The sequence below is a fragment of the Neophocaena asiaeorientalis genome, unplaced genomic scaffold (assembly GCF_003031525.2).
Source record: "Neophocaena asiaeorientalis asiaeorientalis breed wild unplaced genomic scaffold, Neophocaena_asiaeorientalis_V1.1 scaffold448, whole genome shotgun sequence".
Lineage (NCBI taxonomy): Eukaryota > Metazoa > Chordata > Mammalia > Artiodactyla > Phocoenidae > Neophocaena > Neophocaena asiaeorientalis.
The window spans coordinates 1,303,499-1,327,276 of NW_020174920.1; the positions used below are offsets into that span (position 1 = coordinate 1,303,499).

General features: G+C 42.7%; 1 protein-coding gene across 1 annotated transcript in view; it reads left to right on the forward strand.

Annotated features, from left to right (window-relative positions):
- Positions 1 to 23,778, forward strand: part of DMD (dystrophin) — a 1,279,715-nt gene that overhangs the window by 1,155,981 nt on the left and 99,956 nt on the right. Inside the window, exons 37-38 of the mRNA XM_024760455.1 lie at positions 11,886 to 11,960; positions 23,526 to 23,727. Coding sequence (XP_024616223.1) covers positions 11,886 to 11,960; positions 23,526 to 23,727 — 277 coding nt within the window. The remainder of the gene's footprint in view (positions 1 to 11,885; positions 11,961 to 23,525; positions 23,728 to 23,778) is intronic.

Genomic DNA, 23,778 nt, shown 5'->3' on the forward strand with positions numbered 1-23,778 from the left:
CCCCTGCATCAGCAGGCGGACTCTCAACCCCTGCGCCCCCAGGGAAGCCCTTTTTTTTTTTTCTGATTAATTTTATAACAGCTGCAGCTAAGTGGTGGGTCTTTTTTTTTCTTTTTTAAGAATGATTTCTATATTAGTATCTTGAAAAGGATCTCATCAGTAGTATCTAGTTTCCAGAAAAAGTAACACATAAAACTGAAACATACTTCATTTTTATAAACATCATACTGTCATGAGACTTCTGGGTGCATGAGCAGTTTGAGGCATGTGTCTCCCCCACCCACCCCGTTCCTCTCCCCAGCTAGCGTATACACAACACAGAAACAAGCACATTTTATCATGTCCCTGGCCACTTACGTATCTTGAACTGTGTACTATCTTGGACTAACTATTCATGCTTAAGGATTTAACAGATTATCTTCTTCCACCTCTCAAATAACAACAATAATAAAAACCCAAACAGTTTATTTTCCCTAATAAGATTAAACGGGTGAGTACCAGCCTAAGGCAGGAACGTTCCAAAAAAAGAGTTTTGCAGAAGGTTGATTCGTTTGCCCCGTGGTAATTAAGGGTCAGATTTCCACTGGTGTCCACTTTGGCATCTATTTTATTCACAGTGGTATTGAGGGGAATGGATATTGGGGGTGTGTGGGAATTGGGGACCAGAGAATGGAGAGAGGCAGACAGAGGATGCAAATCATTTTCCATTAGAACCTAAAACTTACACTCTTAGATAAAGGATAGACTACGAAATCTTAATCTGAGTTTTAAGACTTTTGAATATTTGAAAGTTACCAAAGACGGCAGGCGGACTCCCAACCACTGCGCCATCAGGGAAGCCCCAAAGCTTAACATTTTTTAAATAACATTTATCTTAAGAGCGATGAGTAAGGAAAGATGCTGCTTGGCTTTAAGGAGATTTTGCACTAATGAAGAGATAAAGATATAGACATGTCTAAAGAGTTAATGAAAAATTAGTTACTTACAAGTGTTCGTGTATACGTAGACATTAATTTTCAGAGAAATAACTTGTATATTTAAAAATTCTAATCCTCATATCTGGGCCAAATCAGATTTGTGATAGTCCCATGCAAAACAAATGTCTAGTTAGATGCTCCGCAGACCTGTTTATGTCTGGAAGAGTGCCTTAGCCACGTAAGCCGTCTACTGTAACATTGTGTTAAACATTATATTAACTGTCAAGCTGTCCTACATCAGTGACACCACTTGGTAGCAAGAATGGGGAACCCTGTGATCCCAGATCTTACTGCTTTGTTCCTCTGCCCCACGGAGGATTGCAAGGGAAGGATGGTGCCCTCTACTTGGTATTCTGCATTTTGTAGCTTATGGTTCAATTAATGGGTCAGAAGTACATTTGCTGCAAGTAACAAAATACCTGAGCAGCTGTATCTTAGCCACATAGGGGTTGATGTTTTTTGTATAACAAGAAGTCTGGAGACAGTAGAGAGCTGAGGAAGAGTTCAGTGATGCCATCAGAGATCTGGGCCTTTGTTCTGCTGTAGTATCTTTAGTGAGTGACCTTTGACCTCTGGGTTGCTGAATGACTGCTGCCCCTCAGGCAGGAAGGAGAAAGGACCTTCTCCCTCTCCGGCTCTTTGTCTTTCATTTTGGAAAAGGAAATCCTTCCCTGCAGATGTCTTGTCAAGCATTGACCAAAACCATGTCCACATGGCTGCCACTGGCTATAGATTAGAGAATTGAGATCCTCCAGACTTTGTAGTAGAGAAAGACCAGGGAGAAAGGCTTTGAAAGTATTGTGTGAAACAACCTACAGAATCCGCCCCAGTTAAATACAGCTGAGTCCACTTTCTAGATTACAAGCATCCTCTCTAGATGACCTTTGTTCTTTCTCCTTTTATTCCAACTCCTTCATGTCTGGGAAAGTCTTGATATCTATGTAACGTGTGTTTCAGAAAAGAAGCCCAAGCTCAGGCTGTAAGGGGTAAGTAAGCGTGAGAATCATTCCAATGATTCATCCAGAGCAGTGGGAAGTGATATTATTTGAAGAGAAATCAAATGTGGTATCAATGTCACTAACGGCTTAAACCTGGTACAAGTAGGGAAGTTCCTTCCCGAATTTCGTTCAATTCAAACCATTTATTGAGCACCAACATTTATTGCCCTTCGGTGCCAGTGATATTGAACACAACACAATCTTTCCAGAAGTCTCCATCTCCTTTTCTCATCTTTTCTTCCTCAAGTAAAAGAATGAAAGATAAAGCTACTTCTAGTTAGTTATATCATTCATTTTTACCAGTATTGCTATAGATTTTATTTTTATCATATATTGAGTATTTAAATAAATCTTAAGCCTTAGTGGGCTAACGTAGAAATTAATCACTATTTCATAAAGAGCATGGCTCATGCGGAAAATTTTCAGTCCCGTTAACCTTACAAATGTTCACCGGAATAGTTTATGTCGTGTTGGAAACTACTTTTGCATCTGATATACACACGGCTTTTTGCAGTGTATGTTTCTGCTCACATAACCAAAGAAAATACATATTGATTTTTGTGTGAGTGAAATACTTATCTTTGTGTTTTTCCCAGTATTTTAGAAGCCTGAATCTTCAACCCCTGAGCTTAGTATACAGTTAGGCCCGCAATAGGTGCTTAGATAAATGTGAATTGATGATTTTTAAATGTATAAGTAATGGTCACTTCATGATATACAGTCAGTAGACTAGTTATGGGTTTTGGTTCTGTCTTCCCATATTCTTGTGCTGGAAAAGTCAGTGTACTGAGGCAGTATTTTTGGTGGCACAGTCCTTTAGTTTGAATGCATTAGTAAATGGTGGAGTCCAAAGAATAGCTGGAACATTTTTGGAAAACCCAGTAAGAAATGTTTCCACAGCGTAATTTGAGTGAAAGCCAGATAACAGCTAGTTATTGGAGGAACTCGACAGTAAAAGCTTTGACATAGACATGAGAAAGAGGGTGGCAGTAAATTTGGGGGGAGAATAGGAAGTGGTCTGGCTGAGGCAGAACTCCAAAGGAAATGCCTCCTGGGGCCAAACTGGTCATTTCAATGACTGAAGGCGGCTGGGTGGGAAGTGGGTCAACCTGAAAAGCTTCTCTTGGGGCTAATTGGGCCTCAGCTTCCCCCAGTGACATGCAAGAAGGTGAGTCTTTAGGTTCTTCCGGAGAATGCAAGACGATGGGAAGTCTCCAGATTTTTAACTGTTGGCAAATCATTCAACAATTTAAAAAACCATTACGGGAGCCAAAACCGAACAAACGAAAACCAAAAAGCAGGTCTGCAGACAAAATTCAGCCGGTTTGTGCCCTATGGTCTGTGGTTACCGGAGAAATCATTGAAAGATGAGGCTAGCATTAAAGGAAATGGACATTTACTCCTGTTTATTTTTATCATGAAAATAGATTTACCACAGATTCCCCAACTGTGAGAAAGGATGGTAGATTTGAAATACGTAGTGTCAACCCTGTTGCAAAGAAAGTATGTTTTTCCAGCCCCCGACAAATAGGGCACAAACTTTTTAAAAACTGTTTGTGAATTTGGTTATGTGAAAAATTGTAAAAGGTATGAAAATCAAGTCACATTTGATCATTGAAAAATGTCTCACCTTTATTATACAGAGTAAAAATTTAATTAAACTGTCTGTGCCCTGGAGAATCTGGGATGCGTGTTCATTTGTGAAGAGAGTGTGGAAAGGATGGTTAATTAATGAAGTGTAGAAGAGAGTTGAAGGAGACTGGGGTAATTTTATAAGTTTGTGGAGTTCTGATAGTTGCGTCGGTTAGTTGAGTTGCCCGTGTTAAGGCTCAAGGAACACACGGGAGAGCAGTGACTGAAGGTTCTGAGTCAGAGAGAGGGAATAATATCGTTCAGCCCAGCGATGAGAGTGGACTGTGTGACTGTTAGTCTCTTGTTACGAAGGAGACCAGAAGGAAAGAGCATTGGCTTGATTTGGTGTGGTTCTAATTGGAGCATGAAGGGAAGGCTGATCAGAGATAGAGGATCAGTTTAGAGACCTTGCCGACTGATGTTTCTTCTGACCGTAAGGATGGCAAATAAGGAAGTGCTTAGGTGGAATAGCTCTTTCAGTGAGTTGACCGAAGGAGAAAAGGCACAATATGGAATTCGGGAGTAGGGAATGAAGTTCAGGACGTACATTCTTTGAGTGCCATGGCACTTGATCCCTCTGTTTTCGGTGCCTTACGTCACTCCCAGGTTTAGTTACTTCTGATGCCTCCATGTCTGGTGCAGCTTCTTCTGAGATCAACCCTCCAGCCTTCTGTCAGGGTGAAGCCAGGGGTGGCTAGGATGCTTGGCTGCGTCCTTGGCTGCGTGGGCTAGGGGAGAAGGTGTTGAGGGCTCTAAAGAGTTGCAACTGCTCCCTGCATTTTCAGCCACATCACAGCCCTCAGAAGAACCCGAGGCCTCTAATTTCTGGGACTTCTTGGCTGTGTAAATGGGCATATGCTTCTTGTTAGCGCCCCAACTGCCCCTGTTCCCCTCACACGAATTTAGGCTTGGGATTTCTCCTGAATCAGCTACCATCAGGTCATCTTCCAAGCTTCCGAGACACTGGAGTCTCTTCTCATCTCCTCTCCAGTTTTGTCTCTTTTCTTTCAGGTAGATGTCATTTTTAATTCTTTTTCTGTCATCCTAGTAGTTTGACATGAGGAATAAACGAGTCTGTTCCATCTGCCATGTTTAGCTGGAAGTCCCAAGACCTAAGTCCTTAACATGAAGTGCAGGGCCCTACAGTGGGCCTCCCCCTGCCTACCTGGGGTCATTCTTCATCCTTGCGCTCTGAGATTTCAGCAGTCTGGGCCTTCTTACGATTCTCAGTGGTCTACACTCTTCTCTGCTTACGAGCCTTTTTTGAACATGCTGATCTTTCATCTTGCTTTGCTCTTTCTTTCTACTCTTCACCTGGCTAACTCCCATCACCCTTCAGATCTTTGCTTAAATGTCACTTTCTCAGAGAGGCCTTCCTGGCCTGTGTTTCCCTATGTGCTCACTCTCGATAAGCATTGAGAAGATAGGTGGAAGGATTATGAATAGATTGGATGTCTTTTTAAAAGTAATTTTTCCTTGAGTAACATTGATTTATAACATTAAATGAGTTTCAAGTGTATACAGCATTATATTTCTACTTCTGTATACCCTACAGTGTGCTCACCACCAAAAATTTAGTTTCCCTCCATCACCATAGAGTTGACCTACTTTACCCATTTTCGCCTCCCTGCCTTGCCTTCTCGTAACCACTACTCTGTTCTATCTGTGTGTTTGTTTTTATTTGGTGGATGTCTTTTACAAAGCTATAAACCAGTTTTTCCTAAAGAGTCTTCCTGGACCATTAACATTATTTTATATATATTTTTTGGTGGACAAGGCTTTGAGAATTAGAGCCCGAATCCTTTCTGATTTGAAGCTTAAGTAGACGCAAACGTGGTGCAGCAGTGTCCACGTGAGTCACCTCTCCATTATCTGGGGGAGAATTCAGGCCCAGAAATAGTATTTAAGAACAGAGCAGCAAACAAGAGAGCAAAGCTAATTTGAATTTCAACTCTTCCACGAGAACAGTGTTGCTAAGAAGTAGTGAGATTGAGCTGAGGAAGGCCAAGCAAAAGTAGGGAGCCAGAAAGGCCTTGAACAGCCCACAAGTCAGGATTTGGTGCTCTCTTTTACTTCACAGTTGAACTGCCCTACTTTTTAATTTTTGGTTTGGGTTGGTTTGTGTCTCTCTTTCACAATTCTAAGTCTTCCACATTTGTGCTACCCTGGATCCTTTATTGCTTCTCTTCATTTTTCAGAAGAATTCTAGAGAATAACTGGTAGCAAATAAGTAATACCATTTCACACCTGGAAACAACTTGATAGTAATTATAAATTCACAGCTTTCTGCAGTTCATACAAGTATGAATGTGTCATTCCTATTTATCTCTACGTAGGTTTATTTTTGCCCCATTTAAGTAAAGCTCAGTGTTGGTGATGAGGTTTTAATGAGTGTAGATTGTAAAAGGCCTCAAATATATCTAAAAAATTATAGACCAAGTGTCATGTGTTAATGTACCTCCTCTCTCTCGGCTAATTCTTTAAAGGTATGTTCCAGAACTCCTCCGTATTATTGAAGAGTTCTTGAAGAGTTCCCCACAATTCTACTTTGTACTCTAAAGCTTCTGAAGCCTGGGTATCTTGGCTTAATTTGCCTTCAAGCCAGACTTGGTTTAAATTACTCAGTTTATCTCAAGCCTCATAAAGGCCTGTCCGTGGCTCTTGCCTGTTTTAGTGAGTTTGAACTGATCAGAATAATACTTGTCGTGTGGAGTGTCCATTAGAACGCTATGGGAAGAGTGAGGCTGGGGAATCAGAGATATATCATTAATATTTTAAAATCTGCCTTTCTATATATCATATTAGTGTAGGGGGAGACCACCTTGTTGTGGCTTCTTTAGAAAATTTGGAGAATTGTTAAAATGGACATGCAGTAGTAGTTTAATTCACATTGTATGCCAACGCTGAAGCTGGAACTATACCCCCAAAAAATCATACTTCCTCTAGATTTTATTTTTCACTCATGATCACCTGAGTGATTTGGAATACATTTCTGCTGGGAAATAGAGTTGGTAGGAAACAAAGACCATAGCACGAATCCATCTGTTGGGATAATCTTCAGCCATCCAGCTCTTTCCACTCATTACATTTATGGGGTCACTGTCATTCTTTCTACCTAATATAGATAAACATACTGAAACTTTGGGCCTTTCTAAAAAGTGCCCACAAGCCATTGGAAAGCTGGACCGAAATACTCCTTGTTTTAAATTCTAGACCTCAGTTTGGTCATAGGTAGCAGGATTTTTGAAGTATGATTAAAAGGCAGAAAGCAGCTGTAAAATTGAAACGAAGGGCCCTAATGTTTTATTGCTATAATATTTTCCAAAATTTCCCATAACTTTAAAATGCTGAGGTGTTTTTCAGTCATTTTGCAAGAGCAAGTCCAACAATGTGTAGGTTTATGGCTCAAACTTGATTCCTCTTTTCTGGTGAATTTGACACCTTCCACCACTACCTTCCACAGAATGAAAGTAAAAGTCATGCAACAGAAATACTTACCAAAGTCAAGGGAAATTCATAGGCTAAAGAAAGGTGCAGCAAAACCTGTTATTTGTTTTGTGCCTAAAAATAAAAGTCAAATGGACCATCACTTCAGTAGCTGGCGATTCAACTTGGGAGCGTAGATGGTGTAATATTGCCCCTTGTTCCTTAAGTTTCTAGATTTCTTCATTTTTAGGCCAGAACCAGCCCTGGAGAAAATAATTAAAGTCACGAAGAGGAATGTACAGTTCAGCATGTTTATCCTTCCAAGTGCGCTCTCCACCAGCTGCCGTGCAAACATCGTGTGACTCGTTTCTTGGATAGTCTCACGCCTCTTGAGTTCCGGTTGTGAGAGCTAGTGAGCTCATCACAACTTGGGCCAAAGTCCTGGAAAGGCAACTCCCGGGGAAAGTGGAGGCTGGCCTCCCACGGGGGATGGGGATCGGGGCTTGAAGCTTTATTCTGCATGCATACTTCAGCTACGAGATCAGCTCCAGCCTCAGCCCGGGACAGTGTCACATTGTCCGCAGCTGTACCGCATCTTGAGGTTTCGGTGTGTATCCTACACGTTTTCACAAGGCTGCGGAGACTTCTCTCTCCCAGCTGTAAGCCAGAGGGCGGATTCAGACAACACAGATGGTTAACCCTCTGGAGTAGGACTTTCAGGGCACCAGAACTCCGTTGCAATTCACTGATGCTTACTGGATGTAAATTTGTATGGCTTCTGTTGCATTATGTTGAAAACTAGACATTTTCCCTGCTACTTTCTTTTGGTCTTCCTGAATCACTGTTTGATAATTGGTTGGACTGCGGTACATAGAAAACTGGTGGCAGAAGTCTTGTTCTCTGCATTGTGTTTGGGGGGTATGCTTGAGAGGGTGTCAGAGTGGATTAACGCCAGGTAGAATGTGCCATAGTTAAGAAGGATTTGAAAGGGAAGAAAGTTTGTACTGCTTTAGGGAAGCTGAGAGCACTGCTAGAGCAGGAATGTTCCAGATGCTTGTCTCTGATAGTATTCTACCGTGAACCACGCCCTGAAAGAATCACATCATCCTTGCCTCTCCCACTTGGATCTCAAGCTCCTGGAATTTGCCATTTCTTGATATGAACGGTGAGGATTGGATGGGGCTTCTGACCTCATTTAGACCATTTGTCCTGAATTCTGAATAGATCCAGGAAAATCGGACAGAGTAGACACTTTTAACTTATTGAATACCTTCTATTGGCATTCATCATAAACAAGAGACCCACAGATATATCCCAGAGGTGAGTTTTTGGTCTAATTGACTGCAATAGTCATTAAATACTCTAAAAGCCCACAAAATGGATTGTACAAAGACAAAAACAATAGACCACACAGGTCTCTGTAGAGTTTATACTTGCACTTTAACAACATGGAACAAGAAACTGTATTAAAATGTACAATTAAAGACTCCATTGTACTTGAAGGCGCATACGAATTACCTGGGGATCTTGTTAAAATGTTGATTCTGATTCTTAGAGCTGGGTGGGGCCTGAGATTCTGCATTCCTAACAAGGTCCAAAGAGGTGCTGGTGCTCTTGGTCCTCGAATCATAATTTGGGCAAAAAGGATCTGCCCAGGTTCTCTGGGGTAGGTATGTGTTGGTAGCCACCCGTGGTTAAGACATCAGTGAGGGCTGCCTTCCTATCCACATCTCGGCTGCCAGGTTTATAACGAAAGCAAGTCTCAGAACAAGCTCTGTCACATATGAACACTTACTAGCCACAGAGCAGAGAACAATTTTAAAGGCTGTGTCCAAGGCACAATTTTAAAGGCTGTGTCCAAGGCCCTGCCGTTTTGAGTGCTTGGCGGGAGAGCCTCACGATCCGCACCTGCCACAGTCCTTAACACAGCGGTTCTCAAAGTGTGGTCTCTGGACCAGCAGCATCAGGAGCACCTAGAAACCTGTTAGAGATGCAGATCCTCAGGCCCTCTCCAGACCCGCGGAATCAGAACATCTGAGCATGGGGCTTGGGAACGTGTATTTTTAACCAGCCCTCCAGGTGATTCTGGTGTGCGCTCAAGTTGGCGAACCCCTGCTGTAGCAGCAGGATTTTGTCAGCCATCTAATTGAATTCAGGCAACCAAGAATCCAATGAACTACAGCTGGAGATTTTGGAATCCGGCCTAGGGCACCATCTTTGAAGGTGAAGGGCCTGCTAGGTTCTTCCCACGCCCTGTTAATGTAAGGGCAGGGAATGTTTCTATTCTAAACCCTTTTCAACAGTCCTGGTATGTTGTAAACCACTAATATCACTAACACAAGCCCATCCAACATTAATCTGGATACTAGGTGTATTAATAGGATTTTAGGTGTAACGAGAGCTAAATATAGCTGAAGCACTTAACAGGGGTGGCTCTGGAGTGAGGCTTTTTGATTAATTGCCAGCCAACCACCCCTGGAGTGTGCTTTCCTGATTAAGACAACTGACCGCCTCTGCAGTGTAGCTAAGCTGACGCACACATACTTCATATTGTACGGTCCCTGTGAGGGTTTTTTTAACTCTTAAAATCTACTTTATTGAGGCATACTTTAAACACAATAAAATGTACCCATTTTAAGTGTACAGTTTGAGTTTTTGACAGACGTATGCACTCAAATAACCTTCATGTCAATCAAGATATATAACATTTCAGTCACCTAAAAAATACGACTGTGTTCCTTTCAATTAGTTACCCACCCCGTCCCCGCTCCCGGCTACCATCTGTCTGCCTTCTGTCAGTGTATAGGTGAGATTTACCTCTTCGAGAATTTCACATAAGCGGAATCAAACAGTATTTTTTTTTTTTTTTTTTTTTTTTTACTCTTTGTGCCTGACTTTTACCCAGGGTAATGTTTTTCAGATCAGCTCACAATGTTGCTTTATCAGTAGTTAGTTCCTTTTTATTACAGAGTAGTATCCTGTTGTGTGACTACACCACAGTTTGTTTATTCATTCTACTCTAGTTTTCTTTCCAGTTTTTGGCTATTCTGAATTAAAGCTACTATGCGCATTCACGTACACATCTTTTTATTTCTTTTGGCTGAATGTCTAGGAGTCGAATTTTGGGTCATAAGATAGATGTATGTTTAATTTCATGAGAAATTGCTAACCTGGTTTTCCAAAGTAGTCATACTATTTTATATTCCCACCAACAGTGTCTGAGAGTTCCAGTTGCTCCACATCCTTGCCAACATTTAGTATTGTCGGTCTTTTTGGTTTTTACGTTGAATGTTTTAAAGTAAATTACAGACATTGTTTTTCTTTCCCCTAATTTCAATTTAGGTTGTTATATTTGGTCTCTGCAAAGGCCATCAATCTAATAATGTTGACCCAAGCAGCTTGGATATGGATTGAATTATTTCCCTTTCTTAACCTCCAATTAGAATTGGTTCTGTGGGTGTCGTTTGATTATGGCAGTTAGTCATGTTTGCCAGTATAGTTTTTCATTTTTTTGTTCACATATTCATTCAGTTTGTCGGTCAGTCCCTGAGCTGTATTAGACCTGTTTTTTCAGAGAGCAGTTGTATGTTAAGTCACTGGGAAATAACGACAGAAGTAGGGGACAGGGTACTTGTCTTCAAGGAGCTTTTTGGAGCTGGGTTTATGAAACATAAATACACAAAAATGCAAGAAAAGAAATATATCTTGGCGTATATCAGGGCTTACGCAAAATTGAGTGAGGGCATCATCAAAATATAGATTTCTGCTAGGTGAGGTGAGTTGGGGCTTGATAGACAGGTGACAGTAGAAACCACTGTAGCAGAAATTGTTGAACTGTTAATCCGTGCAGAATATTAGAATGATTGCACCTTAGAATATAAAGCTAAATGTTTATTTTAGTCCCAGTTTTATTTTACTTATTTTAATCTCTTTTAGAATAGCAGTATCTTCATTAGTACAGAATACGTACAGAAACAAATATCCATCCTGATATGGACTCGCAGCTTTTCTTGTTGACATCTAGTATCATTTTTGTATGTTTAGCTTGCATCCAAACTTTCGAGCAGAAACTTCCAACTAGTACGTGTGTGTGTACACACATGTGAGTTTGTGAACTTCTTTTTAAGCCAGCTCTCCTTTATCCTGTCTTTGCTGAATTAGTTACTTTCTAGATAAATGCAAAAGAGTTAAATAGAAGGAACCTGTGGGATCAGGTGGACCTAAACCTGGAATGAGGGTTAACTGTGCCAATTAAATTTTAAAATACATCTCACACACAGAGACACACGCCTGTGTCGGGTAAGAAATATTCAAAATGTTAACAGTGCATATCTTTGCGTAATGGGATTATGGATGATTTGTTTACTTGGTTTTAGATTTTCCTTTAATTTCTAAGTTTTTCACAGTGAGCATGTCTAACTTTGATAATCAGAAAAACATGTTACGTTGCCACTTGATAGTTTGCTAAGTTCTCGTAGCTGTTTCAGGGAAATCTTCCCTGTTCTCTTTCACCTTGTATAGCAAAGATGCACTACAATAGAACCACGATTACAGTCTAGAAAAAAGAAATACCTGTCCTTCTTTTCCCTCTTGGGCACAAGGACTATATGAGCTCCCCGCAGGCCATGCCACTGTCATCCCTCACAGAACTTAGCTTTCCTGATTGTCAAAGAGCAAAAAGACATTTTTTTTCTTTCCCCACATTGACAAAAATTCACCTTTCCAAAACTGGGGCATATACAAGAGACATTTTCCCCCTAGCCTCTTGTTGTTGTTGGCAAATCATTGGGAGTTTATCTGTGCCTTTTGAGAAAATAACAAATGATCTTTGTTTTCCCCCTTTTTTCTTCAGCTGACCTGAATAATGTCAGGTTCTCGGCTTATAGGACTGCCATGAAACTCCGAAGACTGCAGAAGGCCCTTTGCCGTAAGTATTAACCAGTGCTCGAAATACTTGATAGTTATTCTTTGGTTTAAAAAAAAAATGGTTGGGAGTGTTTGCTATTGGAGTGGGGAGAAATAGCTCTCTCAAGCCCGGGTGTAACACAGAATTCATTTTTTCAAGGTATCTTTGGCTGAGTGTTCACCTAGACTGCTTTGTTACATTGTTTGGAATCATTCCTGTCACCGTTCCTCAGCTACTGATGTTGAATTGATAAGATACCAGTAATTTTTATTTTCTAACTAATGGCGTTGGCATCCAGAATTATCTTTATGGAACTTGAATTATCTCCACCTGTTCTGCCTTTACTTCTTCTTATAAAATGTATTGAATATTTGCAGTATTAGCATCAGATTGCCTTACCCAAACCAGAGTTCACAGATGTGTATTGTTTTTTAGCTTGAATGCTAATGTTCAGATAAATACTGTCATAGAAGAAAGATGACAAGATGGTTTTTCTGCTTTTGCTAAATAACTTACATCAGCGGGAAAAATTCCCAAAGTGTCATACAATGCTGTCTGTTTATCAGATAGTTTATATATCTGTTACCAGGTATAATATTGTTTGAGAGCCCATGTATGTTGTTAATGTGACCACGAAACAGATAGGCACAGTCCCTACCCTGATGGAACTTACAGTCTCATGAGGGATATACAGGGTGTCCGTAAGTCTAGAGACATAGGTGTATGTATATAAGATCATCAAGAACATCTACAGTCTGTAAAAAAAAAAAAAACACCTCTATTAAGGCTTTATGGGGCTTCCCTGGTGGCGCAGTGGTTGAGGGTCCACCTGCCGATGCAGGGGACACAGGTTTGTGCCCCGGTCCGGGAGGATCCCACATGCCGCGGAGCGGCTGGACCCGTGAGCTATGGCCGCTGAGCCTGCGCGTCCGGAGCCTGTGCTCCACAACGGGAGAGGCCACAGCAGTGAGAGGCCCGCGTACCACACACACACACACAAAGCCTTCATGGACACCCTGAGAAAAAGTGAAGAGACAGTTTTAAAGTCATATATTTAGTCATGTGACAGTGGAAGAATTGGTACCATGAGTTGTGGGGTTTGCTTGAAGAGGTGGTATCTATGACACGTGAGTCCAGAAGGGTCAGTAGAGCTCCCTCCAGAAAGAATGTTCTCATCAGAAGGCAGAGCATGTGCTGAGGCGTGGGGTCCAGAGATGCCGTCAAGAACTGAAAATACTGCGGCGTGGCTAAAGCACAGGAGCTCCAGGGAGGGACTGTGGTAAAATATTTGGCTGGAGGAGAAGCAGGAGGCATATTGGGAAAGGCCTTTTAAACTTAAGTTAAAGAGTTTAGAGGTCAGTGGGGAGCCTTGCAAAGGGATGGCACGATGGGATTGTCATTTAGAAAGATGACTCTGGCTGTGGAATAGAGCCTGCACCCTGGCGGTGGTGTACACCTGCTGGGGGAGAGACTTGGTGAGCAGTTTCAGTCGTCTAAACCAGCAATATGGTGGCCTGAATTGGCAAAGGAGGAACGGAGATAAGTGGGGAGAGTTGAAAAATACGAGGTGGAATGGATAGGGCTTAGTGATGAGCTTAGTGATGTGCTAGGTGAGGGGGAATCAAGGAAGATAACTGAGGTGCTCACCTGGGGGGAGTGGCGGACGTGCCTTGGCAGAGCTGAACATAGAGCTGTGGCGCTCAGGAGAAACATACGGGCAATGTTTAGGAATCATAAGCGTGCAGATGCTCGGGGAGTGTAAAGTAACGAGAAAACAGGATTTAGGACAGGGGGCGAACAAGGTACAGAGGGGACCACAAAGGAAGACTCAAAGAAGGTATAGTGGTACATACCGCATGGGCAGAAAGAAGGGGCCTGCCACCGGGGTCAGATGTTGCTGGGAGGTCAGGATGAGGTTGGCAAAAGTGTCCATTGGATTTAGCAACAAGGAGGTCCTTAGTAACTTTGGTGAGGTTTTAGAGGCACGGTGGAGGTGGTGAAGTGGGCTTCAAAGTAAAGCAAAAGTGGGGAGGTAAAGACAGTTGAGACGATTCTTGGAGAAATTTACTTGTGAAGGGGAGGGGAGACGGGCGGTAGTTAGCTGGAAGGGGCTGAGAAGTTAATGGAGCGCATGTGCATAGGCTGAGAGACGCTTGAGTCTGTTTGAATGACTATGAGAAGCGGGGACAAAATTGTAGTTGCTGGCTCAGGAGATACTAGAACATGTGAGTTCTCAGAGGAGAGGGGAAGGTAATCCGGAGGCCAAGAGGAGAAAGGGGACGCCTCTCCTCCACTGTAAGGAGTGGGGCTGAGGAAAGGATCTGGGCCGGGCTAGGTAACTAAGGAGACCTAGTGGGAAGTGGGCGAGGGATGCCCGCGGGGAGGGCTCTGTTTTTTGTGTGAAGGTGGAGGAGAGGTCCTGTGCTGCAGCTAACGGCAGAAGGGGATAGAGTCGAGGTTGGCCTTAACCTCTGTGGAGAAAGGGAGGGCTATTTTGAGAAGCAGCATCGTGGAGCCCAGAGTCTGCTGAGCGGTTTACGACAGCACCAGTCCGCAGGGGTGTTTCTCCAGGCACAGCCAGTAGTCAGGAACCGGATGGTTCTGTCCCAGGTGGGCAGAGGCCAGCCGGGCAAGCGAAGTAGGGATTTGGGCCGAAGAGTGGTTAAGTGGTTGGAGTGCTGTCCGTGGAGTCTGCGTGGGGTAGGAGAGGCTGTGAATTTGGGTGGAAGCTGGTAATTAGGAGGTAGAGGGATCGAGAGGCCAAGTGTTCAGGGAGGTACAGGAAGAGATTGTGCGGAAGTGACTGGAAAGGCAAGAAGTTGTGGTCAGACAGCAGCAAAGCTGAACGTTATTTCAGAAGCGGAACAGTTCGGCTGGCTAGGTCTAGGATATGACCATTCGCGTGGGCGGCAGAGGCGGACTAGATGTGAATTTCCATGGAGATGAAATAGGCTAGAGTGATGCACGAGTCCTCGCTGCCAAGGTTGAAATCACCCCGAATTGGGCCAGAACTGGGGAAGAGCAGAGGGCTGTGACCCCTGGCTACCAAATCTTCAGCAATGAAGGCGTCTGATGCAGGGGGTCTGCAGAGGCTAGCAGTAGGATAGTCAACTGGTGTTGGCTCGTGTGTGGTTTTCTACGTGGAGATGGAGAAGAAATGGCCTAGAAGTGAAATTATTTGGAAGGAGAGAGTAGGCTTTTCCTCCTTATCTTGGTGTCTCCAATGCTGAGCACAAAGCCTGGTGCAGAGAAGGGCTTCGTCTGTTTTCAAGGCATGGATGCATGAATGAAAGTAAATTCAGGCTTCCATCTCCGTGTAGCTTATAGTCTGAAGCTGTCGTTTTTCAGCTGTATAGCTGCCAAGTGGTTTTTAAAGGACTCCCCAGGCCTAGGATTTCCTTAGGCACCTGTTAATGTACCAGAGCTGGAAAGAGGCAGTTTGAGATGGAGTGGAGTCAGAAGGCTGGATGGAGAAAGTCTTCTGCCTCTTCTTCTTCTTCTGTCCCCACCCCGTCGCAGAGGCAGTGCCTTCCATTGACAAAGGGGCAGTTATGAAATGTGCTGTAGTACATAGAGAGATGTAAAAGTGAGATACGAAAAGTTCAGAAGAGATAATCGGCTGTTCCAGGTTATACTATGAAAAAGCCTCCAAACTGACTACATCGGAAGACCCCTTTCCATAATGTTCCTTTTGACCTTGGATTTAGGCATTATTCAGTTCTCCTCCTGTTAACAACTCTTTCTCTTCACGTATGTGTCTCATTGTCTATTATTTCAGTGTATGTTAACATTTCCAATAAACGTTGGAAAAACAGGGGGATTTGATATTATAAAACATTTTGGCCATGGGCGCTTATAACCTTGTAATAAAGCTAAGCTCTGAATGTAGACTGTAGAATTTTCACTTTTAAACAGATCTGAAATCTCAGCATTTCCTCTCTAAGCATGACTTTGCTCATATTCGAAAAAGGTTTAGGTACAGCAAAATTAGGGTGTATTTACCTAAATTAAGTACTAGATTCTCAAGAATGGTAGGTTTCCACGTGTAGTATGAATATAGAATGAAGAGTTCGCCTATCCTTTTATTATTGAAAACATGCGTGGTCACATTACTTAACTAACTGTTTAGTAAGTGATTTCAGAATTTCCTCTTAATTTTAGATTTGCTCCGGCCTTTTTGTCATTTCTGTGCCTGTAAAGCCATGATAAAGAGCTATTGTCTGTGGTACAGACAAACAAAACTTGTCCTGGCTACCTTTTCCAACTGAAGGTCATGTCCACTAACTCTTACTTTAATGAAAATTAATGACGTTATCTCAGAGATTTCCTGATGCCAGTAAAGAGTTTGAATTACAGATGCCTTAGAAAATATGCCATGCTACGGCCGCTAAGCACTTGGTCTTTTTCACTTTTTTCACTTCACTATCAAAGCTTCAGTACTGCAGAAACATGAATACCACAGTTTTATCCACTATAGAGGATTTGCTATTTAAGTCTAGAGCATCACCATTGGCCTATAATGTCCCCAGTTTGTAATCCATTTAATGTTGCATGACTCCATACTGCCTTTCAAGGCATTGTGAATGAAAATTAAACGCGACAGAAAAGCAGAGACAAAGAGGAAGTCTGGGTAAGAAGGATTTATAAGCCGGTTCGTATGGCTGATACCCCACTGAAAGTTATGAAGAAGATAATCTAAGCTTTTTCCTTCTCCGGCTGTAGTTCTCCTGAACATCCTATAGGTTTGCAGCTTCTAAAATTAAAAATATAGCCAACTTCTAAGAGCAGAAATAAAAATGCACTTAACAAAGCCCATGTATTTAGTTTATTAGTGTGTGGTGGGTTGGAGAGAGCCCAAACCGTAGGGCTAAATATACTGCAGTTGATAAATGTGACAGATATTCTGCAAACAAGAAGTATAGAACAATTTGCTTCTGTTCAGCAACTAAATCACACAGTAGAGAAATTTTGTACAGCCTGGAGTTGTCTGAATAGAGGCACCGTGGCCAGACTCATCCTTACCATGCCATACCAGGTTAAAAAGAAGGGGCTCCCTTCTTGGTACACACACCTCACCTTTTGTGCTTGCACTGAAAGGTGGCATCAGATAGCGTTTGGTCACTAAAGAAGGCTCACAGGAGCCACGGCAACATTGCTTACAAATCTACAGTCTCTTGCAGGCAAAGATTACAAGAAGGCAACAGCGTTACAGTATGCCTCCACAGCCACCAGCGACCTCAACAGCAAGGGGACCCGAGAGGCCAGTGTAATTATTTGTCCCTTCCCCGCAAAAATCTCTTTTTCCCGTATACCATTATATTATTTTTCACGTAGGTTGGAGGCCAGGTCTCTGTTATTTCAGAATTCAAAACATCTTGAGGATGGAGGCAAACTCGTTTTCTCCACTTACATGGTGTGATGGGTATCGGTGCCCCAAGAGAGGGGTCCGGTAACAGGAGGCATCTCTCTCCCAGGGGGAGCACTGTAGCCCTGTTCGAAATGTGTCCAGTACCCACGAGTTGCTCGCTAAGGGAAAGGAGGGTGGGTTCTCAGTCGTGGTGCTGAGGCTGTTAAGGAGGACCTTGTAGGTTCCATTCTCAGGTTATCGTTGGTTCCACTTCTAGTTGATATCCTCTTTTCTCCTGGAATTGGATTCCCTTGATGTGTTCTTTTTGTACTAGGCGGTCTTTTCCATCGGTTTCTCTTCTCACTCAAAGCAAATTCTACGTTACCGGGTAGTCCTCGCCCAGCTCCTAATTCTCCTAAGATTCTTTTATTTCAAGCAGTCCCATGCTCTTTGGTCCACCAGACATGTTGTTGCCACTGTTTACTAACGTCTTTACTATAACTAGGAAATACAATTGAGATACAGAAATGTTGAGTCTCCCAGGCAAACATCATAGGAATAGTAGTCACTCCTAAATGAACTTTGGTTTGGGTATGCCACAGAAATATCTATAGCCGTCCACAGCAGACTTCTGGCTTTTCAATCTCAGGGAAGTAGGCCCACCAAATTCAACTTAGCTTTTCCTCAATGCTACAAGCATCCCGATTTGAAGCTTTCCTCACACACTAACACTAGCTTTTTTTTTTTTTAACACAGAATGTTGTGACAGATGAGGCATGTACCATATAAACTTTCTACCACATACCCAATACCTTTTGTAATCCTTCATCATCACAATTAATGACCACGCCGTGTTCATTCAGATTATTATAAATCAGTGTTCTCCAGATATGACTGGGTAAATATTCCCACAGGGTACTTTCCAAAGCAGGTGCTTAATGACAGATGTATCCTGTGAAACAAGCGCCAAAAGCCATAACCACTTTAATACCGCTCCATGGAGTCTTGGTCACAGTCAGAACTCCCACCTCTTCACCCAGTGTGTTCGATAGATTGGCCAGCTGTCCCGCTCAGTTCTTGGCTTTGTAAAAGGGCATCTGAGTCATAGCCAAGGGAGCATGTTATTCTCTTATTTTAAGCCTCTTTCTAGGCACCAGCATTATGTTAGATTTTCCCTTTTTAACACGCATTTGGTGGCTTTCTTCCCTTCGGCAACAATCTTATCTTTCTTCCTTATTGCTAAATTTTCATCCAAACCCTCTCCCCCAACAAAGAGTATATCCCCTGGGTTCAGCCACTGGACTAGTCCATATTTAGCTGGTAGCAAGATAAGACATGCCTGGGCTTCCCCTTTGCCTTCCCCTTCTCTTCCCAGTTTTTGATAAGGGGTCACATTGGTTCCATACAGGAAAATGGGACTGTCCTGTCCACTAGGCAACAAAACATGTGTGATGGTCAGCCCCAATTAGGCGAGGTGTGAGAAAGGGGTAATCCAGTCCACCAGTCCCTGTGGAATTCTTGCACTTACCTTTCAACTAGGTAAGGTCTTGTGCACTTACCTTTCAACTAGGTAAGGTATTGTTTGGGGATATTACCAGCCTTTGAGACTCTTAATTGTAGCCCCAGTCCAGGGACTACTAGTATGGCACTGAAAAAGAAAATTGTGGTAAAGTAGGGAACACCTGTAAGTTCCCCCACTTGAATTATCTTTTTAATTGTAATTGGTCTCTCAGGTGTCGCCCATTTATCAAAAAGCGCTAGTTCCCAGGTTCCTTTAGTTGGAACTCTACCTGCAGGCCAGATGAGGGTGAAGCTCAATGGAAGAAGGTTCTGAACTTATTTGAGCTTTTGCTCCTGCAGCCAAGGAATTGAATTTTTAGCAGACTTCCCATCAGTTTGCTATCCCCTTCTAATCCATTCCGTTAGCTCCTGGAGTTCAGGTTCTACCATCTCCAGTTTCCAGTAGAAAGTTGTATTATTGATAACGAATTTCAAAGCCTGCGCTACTTCAAACCAAGGGTAGCTTGGCAACTAGCATCAATGGTTGATTTTCATCCCTTTTATTAGAATCATCTATTCTTCCTTTTAAAGTAATGCCTTAGCCGTATTTTCAGCTAAGAATGAGTTGGGGTCTTCTAAACAGTCTCCATTCTGGCACTAATCGCTCGGGGGATGATAGTTAAGCTCAAGAGCTGACGAGGACTCACAGAACCCACATGACAGTCCTTACAAATCTACAGTTCACGACTGTAGAAAGGAAAAGCCTACAGTACAGCAACAGCATTAAAACAAGGATATGCATCACAACCGGAGGATGCCTTCCAGCATAGGGTCTGGAGAGGCCAAGTACAAGCTCCAAGTGCCCTCTCTGTACCAGGGCCCTACCGGGATGCACTTTATCTCTTGGATCAAGAACCACCAATGCGAGCACACACCACTTTTAGAAACCAGGGAGCACTAATTGGAGTCTCAGCCAGGATCGCTTTTAGCTGCTGGTAATCTGGACGTCTTCTTCTTACGTAGCCACTCCCAAACCCAGTGGCCTCCCTGAGACCGGGTAAAAATGGCTAATGTTATTGCTAGCAGCGAACAACTGTGATAACCTCTAACTCATGGCTACCCATAAACACACTGAGTCACTTCTTTTCCTTGCTTTGATCAAAGGGTCTGCATTGTGTGGCTGTTTTGGCAAAACATCTCTTGCCAACTTCAGCACCTCTGGAGTTAACCCTCACAGCAAAGATAACTACAGCAAAGTGCCTTGACTTTCTTGCTGGGCAAAGATTTGCTTGGAAGGTCCTTCAGCCTGAAGTGTGTAAGCTGCCTGTAGAATGATGTGATGTCCACAACAGCCTCCTCTTTCCGCACACGCCTCCTGCTGCCCGGGCCAAAAAGTCAGCAGGCACATAGGAGTTATCCACCCTTAGCCGCCCGCCCCTGTCTGTGTCTGTACTAATAGGTTACAGGAGTGTTTATATTGTTAACCTGGGGTACCCAGGTTGACCCATGGGATGAGCCCGGGGTTGTGTGGGCACCATTGGGTTTATTCTAGCCAACATTTTGGCGCTTCTTTTTTCTCCCAGTATTATTGCTAGTAGAGAATGTGGGGTGGTTTTCTTTTCTTTTTCTGTACAGCCTGTAAGGACACCTTCTGCCGCCCGCCTTTCTGCTTTTCAGTACGTACCTCCGTGTGTCCTGCCGTAATACCCAGAGCAGGTCTCCTCCTGTCCAGTCTCAGTTTTCCCGACTGCAGAACGATTCTAAAGGTGCTTTTGAGTTCTCAAAGCCTAGGATTCTGTAAAAGACCAAAAAAAAAAAAAAATCCATCTGAGCTCCTCACTTGTGGCGTATGAGGAAAAGAACAGAGTTAGCATTTGAACCTGGGATGTTGAGAGGATGAGTGGGTACACCCAGCACCTCAGGGATCATCCACCCCATCCCATCCCATCTCCTTCCTTTCCTGCTTTTCGTGCTTAGCAGAGAGGATCCTGGAGAGCCAGTCGTTTTTTCGTCTTGTCCCCCCTCTTTCACCCCACACCCCTGATGCATGAGGGGCACCACCCACATGCTCGCTATTCTTCAGTGGTGTCAAAACCTATAGCATCTTCTACTGTCAAAATAGTTTTTGAAAGAGAGGGTCTATTAGAACATACTTGGGTTTTTATATAGCTTTAAAATGTATTCCCTAGTGAATACACTAAAGGAGAGAGAGATTTTCTCCTAAATGGAAATTCCTAGCTTGAGGTAAAAGGGTAGTTTTACAAAATTGTGTCTGCTGGTCGCTTGTTGAGGCTTCTAGAAGCAGCTAATCATTATGCTTAATGTTTCTTCAAAGAATCGCAATGTATTCTTTAAGATGCTCGTTTTGAACAGTTAAGTGTATGTTTGTGGGGCAATTACATCGTCCCTATTGATTTTCTCACCTCTTTTCAAGTCCATAGTATCGGCTATATACACCTAAATAGGAGTCTTTTACAAATTGTGGCACGATAGCGAAATTCTGTTTGATATGTTTGTTTTGGGAAAATGAGCTCTCCAGTCTTCTGTGATGGATCATTCTTGTGTTTAACCACATTTGGTTTTAGCAGAGCGCACTGCACAGTATTTCTCTCCCAACTGTGTCACCTCCCGCTCCTGTTATTTCAGAGCAATTGCTTTGCGCCCCTCTGGAGCTATTTATGCTCCCAATGTCATATTCTGTGTGTTACCCACTCACCTGTACGGAGAGAAGAGTAGGCCCAATAAAAAAATTCATGCCATTTTGCTGTTGGTTATTTGTTTCCATCACACGGGGAAATTAGACTCTTCATACAAAAGTGAGTCTAAGAATTCTCACTTGTTAGTTCTTCTATCCTTAGATATAAAGCAAAAAATTTATAATGATGACAGCCAAGTAACAGAAAGAAAATACTAGAAAAACTTCAAACCACCCATCACTTCCTTCAGTATATAAAGAAACACGTTGGGAATATTGGTGTTTAGAGGAAATCTGCTCCTCTCTTCTGCTAATGTAGATGGAGTGCTGCATCCCTAAACGTTCTCATTACCTACACCTGAAAACGTGTCCTCAGAGAAAGTCAGGCACACAGCAGAGAGGATGAAAGTTGGAGTCTTCTGTCTCTGCGTGTCTCTCTGGTCTCCCATACAGTCCCCACTCGGCCTTCCCCTCCTCCTGTCCCCCTGCCCGCTTGTGTTGTTATGTTTTTAAATTCTTTATTCTTTTTCCTTCCTACCTCCCTTTCAAATCAAGTTACATTCCTTTCTGCCACTTGAAACAGAGTCTTGGCTTCAATGTAAAGAGGTCATTCCTTTATCTTTCGAGTATTTTTAAGCAAAAGGAGTGGGGGCTTGGCTTTGATAGGATGAGTGCTCGGCCAGGGTATTTTAAGGAAACTGGTCCATGGAAACAGAGAGGTTTACTCACTGGGATGAAAGACAAAGGAAAAAAAAAAACCTCTTGCTTCCACCCCCAGGTCTCCTTCATGCTTCCAGGGAAACTTCAAAAGGTTACTATTTTCCTTTTTGAAAAGAGGAAAACATGCACTACAGAGTTATTAACCTACATAGGTATTAACCACCATTTTGGGGGTTCGTCCTTAACATTTAATTAGAAGTAGCCACAAATAGTAACAAGTGAAATGCTTTAAAGCCTTAAATTTGCATCTGTTTAGTATGGGGCAAGCTGTTTACTGATTGGGATGGTGGTGTTTATCTGCTGTTACATTTATAATTGTGTTGCCTCCCCCCCCCACATGTGAGAGATTTACTTAATTACCATTGATTCTTACTCTCAAAGGACTGAGAATTCAGATCAGAGCTTGGATGTATAAGGTGTTATAAAAGCAATGTTGTTCCGTTTCCAATTTGGCTAATAAATTGGCTTTACAGAAAAGCATCTTTCTGTGACACTTGGGAGTAAACCTTACGATCTGCTGATGTTGGGCAGTGTTGAGGCTTCACTTTTGATAAATGTTTGTCTTTCAGTATATGATTAAATACCACCTCAGATCACGGGAACCTCCACCCCCCCCAAAAAACTTATAAAGTTCTTAGCGGACTTGAAAAGTACGTTGTAGACTGTAATTTGAAGGTGAAAGGAGAAATAAGTGAGCCTTGTATCTGAAAACTGGATAGATGATGCATTTATTTTAGTTTGCCTATAGAAAATTTTAGTGAAGTTGATTATATTTTCACCTAGTGTTAATGTAGCAGAGAGATTAGGAGGTGACTGATATTTCAAGGAGGAAAACGCTTAATGATTATAAATGCATAGCTGGAAATAAGAGTTTACACAACCCTAACCATGCAGATTAATCAAACTGACCTTCTCTAGTACTAATACGAGAAGGTGTTCTCAGAAACTCTTTGAAAATCTCTAGTAAAACAGGTTTTTTTCTTTCTAATTCAGGTGGGAATGACTCTGTTCCTGTAGAACACTGTAGGTCCCCTTAACGCTCAAATATTTCCTAACAGTTTAGGAATGGGAACTGTCTCTTCATCCACATCTTCACCCAGTGCCAGTGGGACTTAAGGACAGTCTCAGAGCTTGAGTACTCATCACACTTACCAAACTTAGAGCTGAGGGGTGAAAAGAAAACACTTTAATAAAAGAGGGTAGGGTTCGGGTTTGCTGTTTACTAAAGGGTACAAGCCAATCCTACCAGGATTGTCAAAAAGAAAAACAGTGAAAGAAGACTTTTCCCCTTTGAATCACCTATGATTTTATGTGGCTCTTGCAGTGGATCTCTTGAGCCTGTCAGCTGCATGCGATGCCCTGGACCAGCACAACCTCAAGCAAAATGACCAGCCCATGGACATCCTGCAGATCATTAATTGTTTGACCACTGTTTACGATCGCCTGCAGCAAGAGCACAACAATCTGGTCAACGTCCCTCTCTGCGTGGATATGTGTCTCAATTGGCTGCTGAATGTATATGACACGTACGTATAGCAGGCTTTCTCCAGACTATACCACTGGACACGTAGTCTACA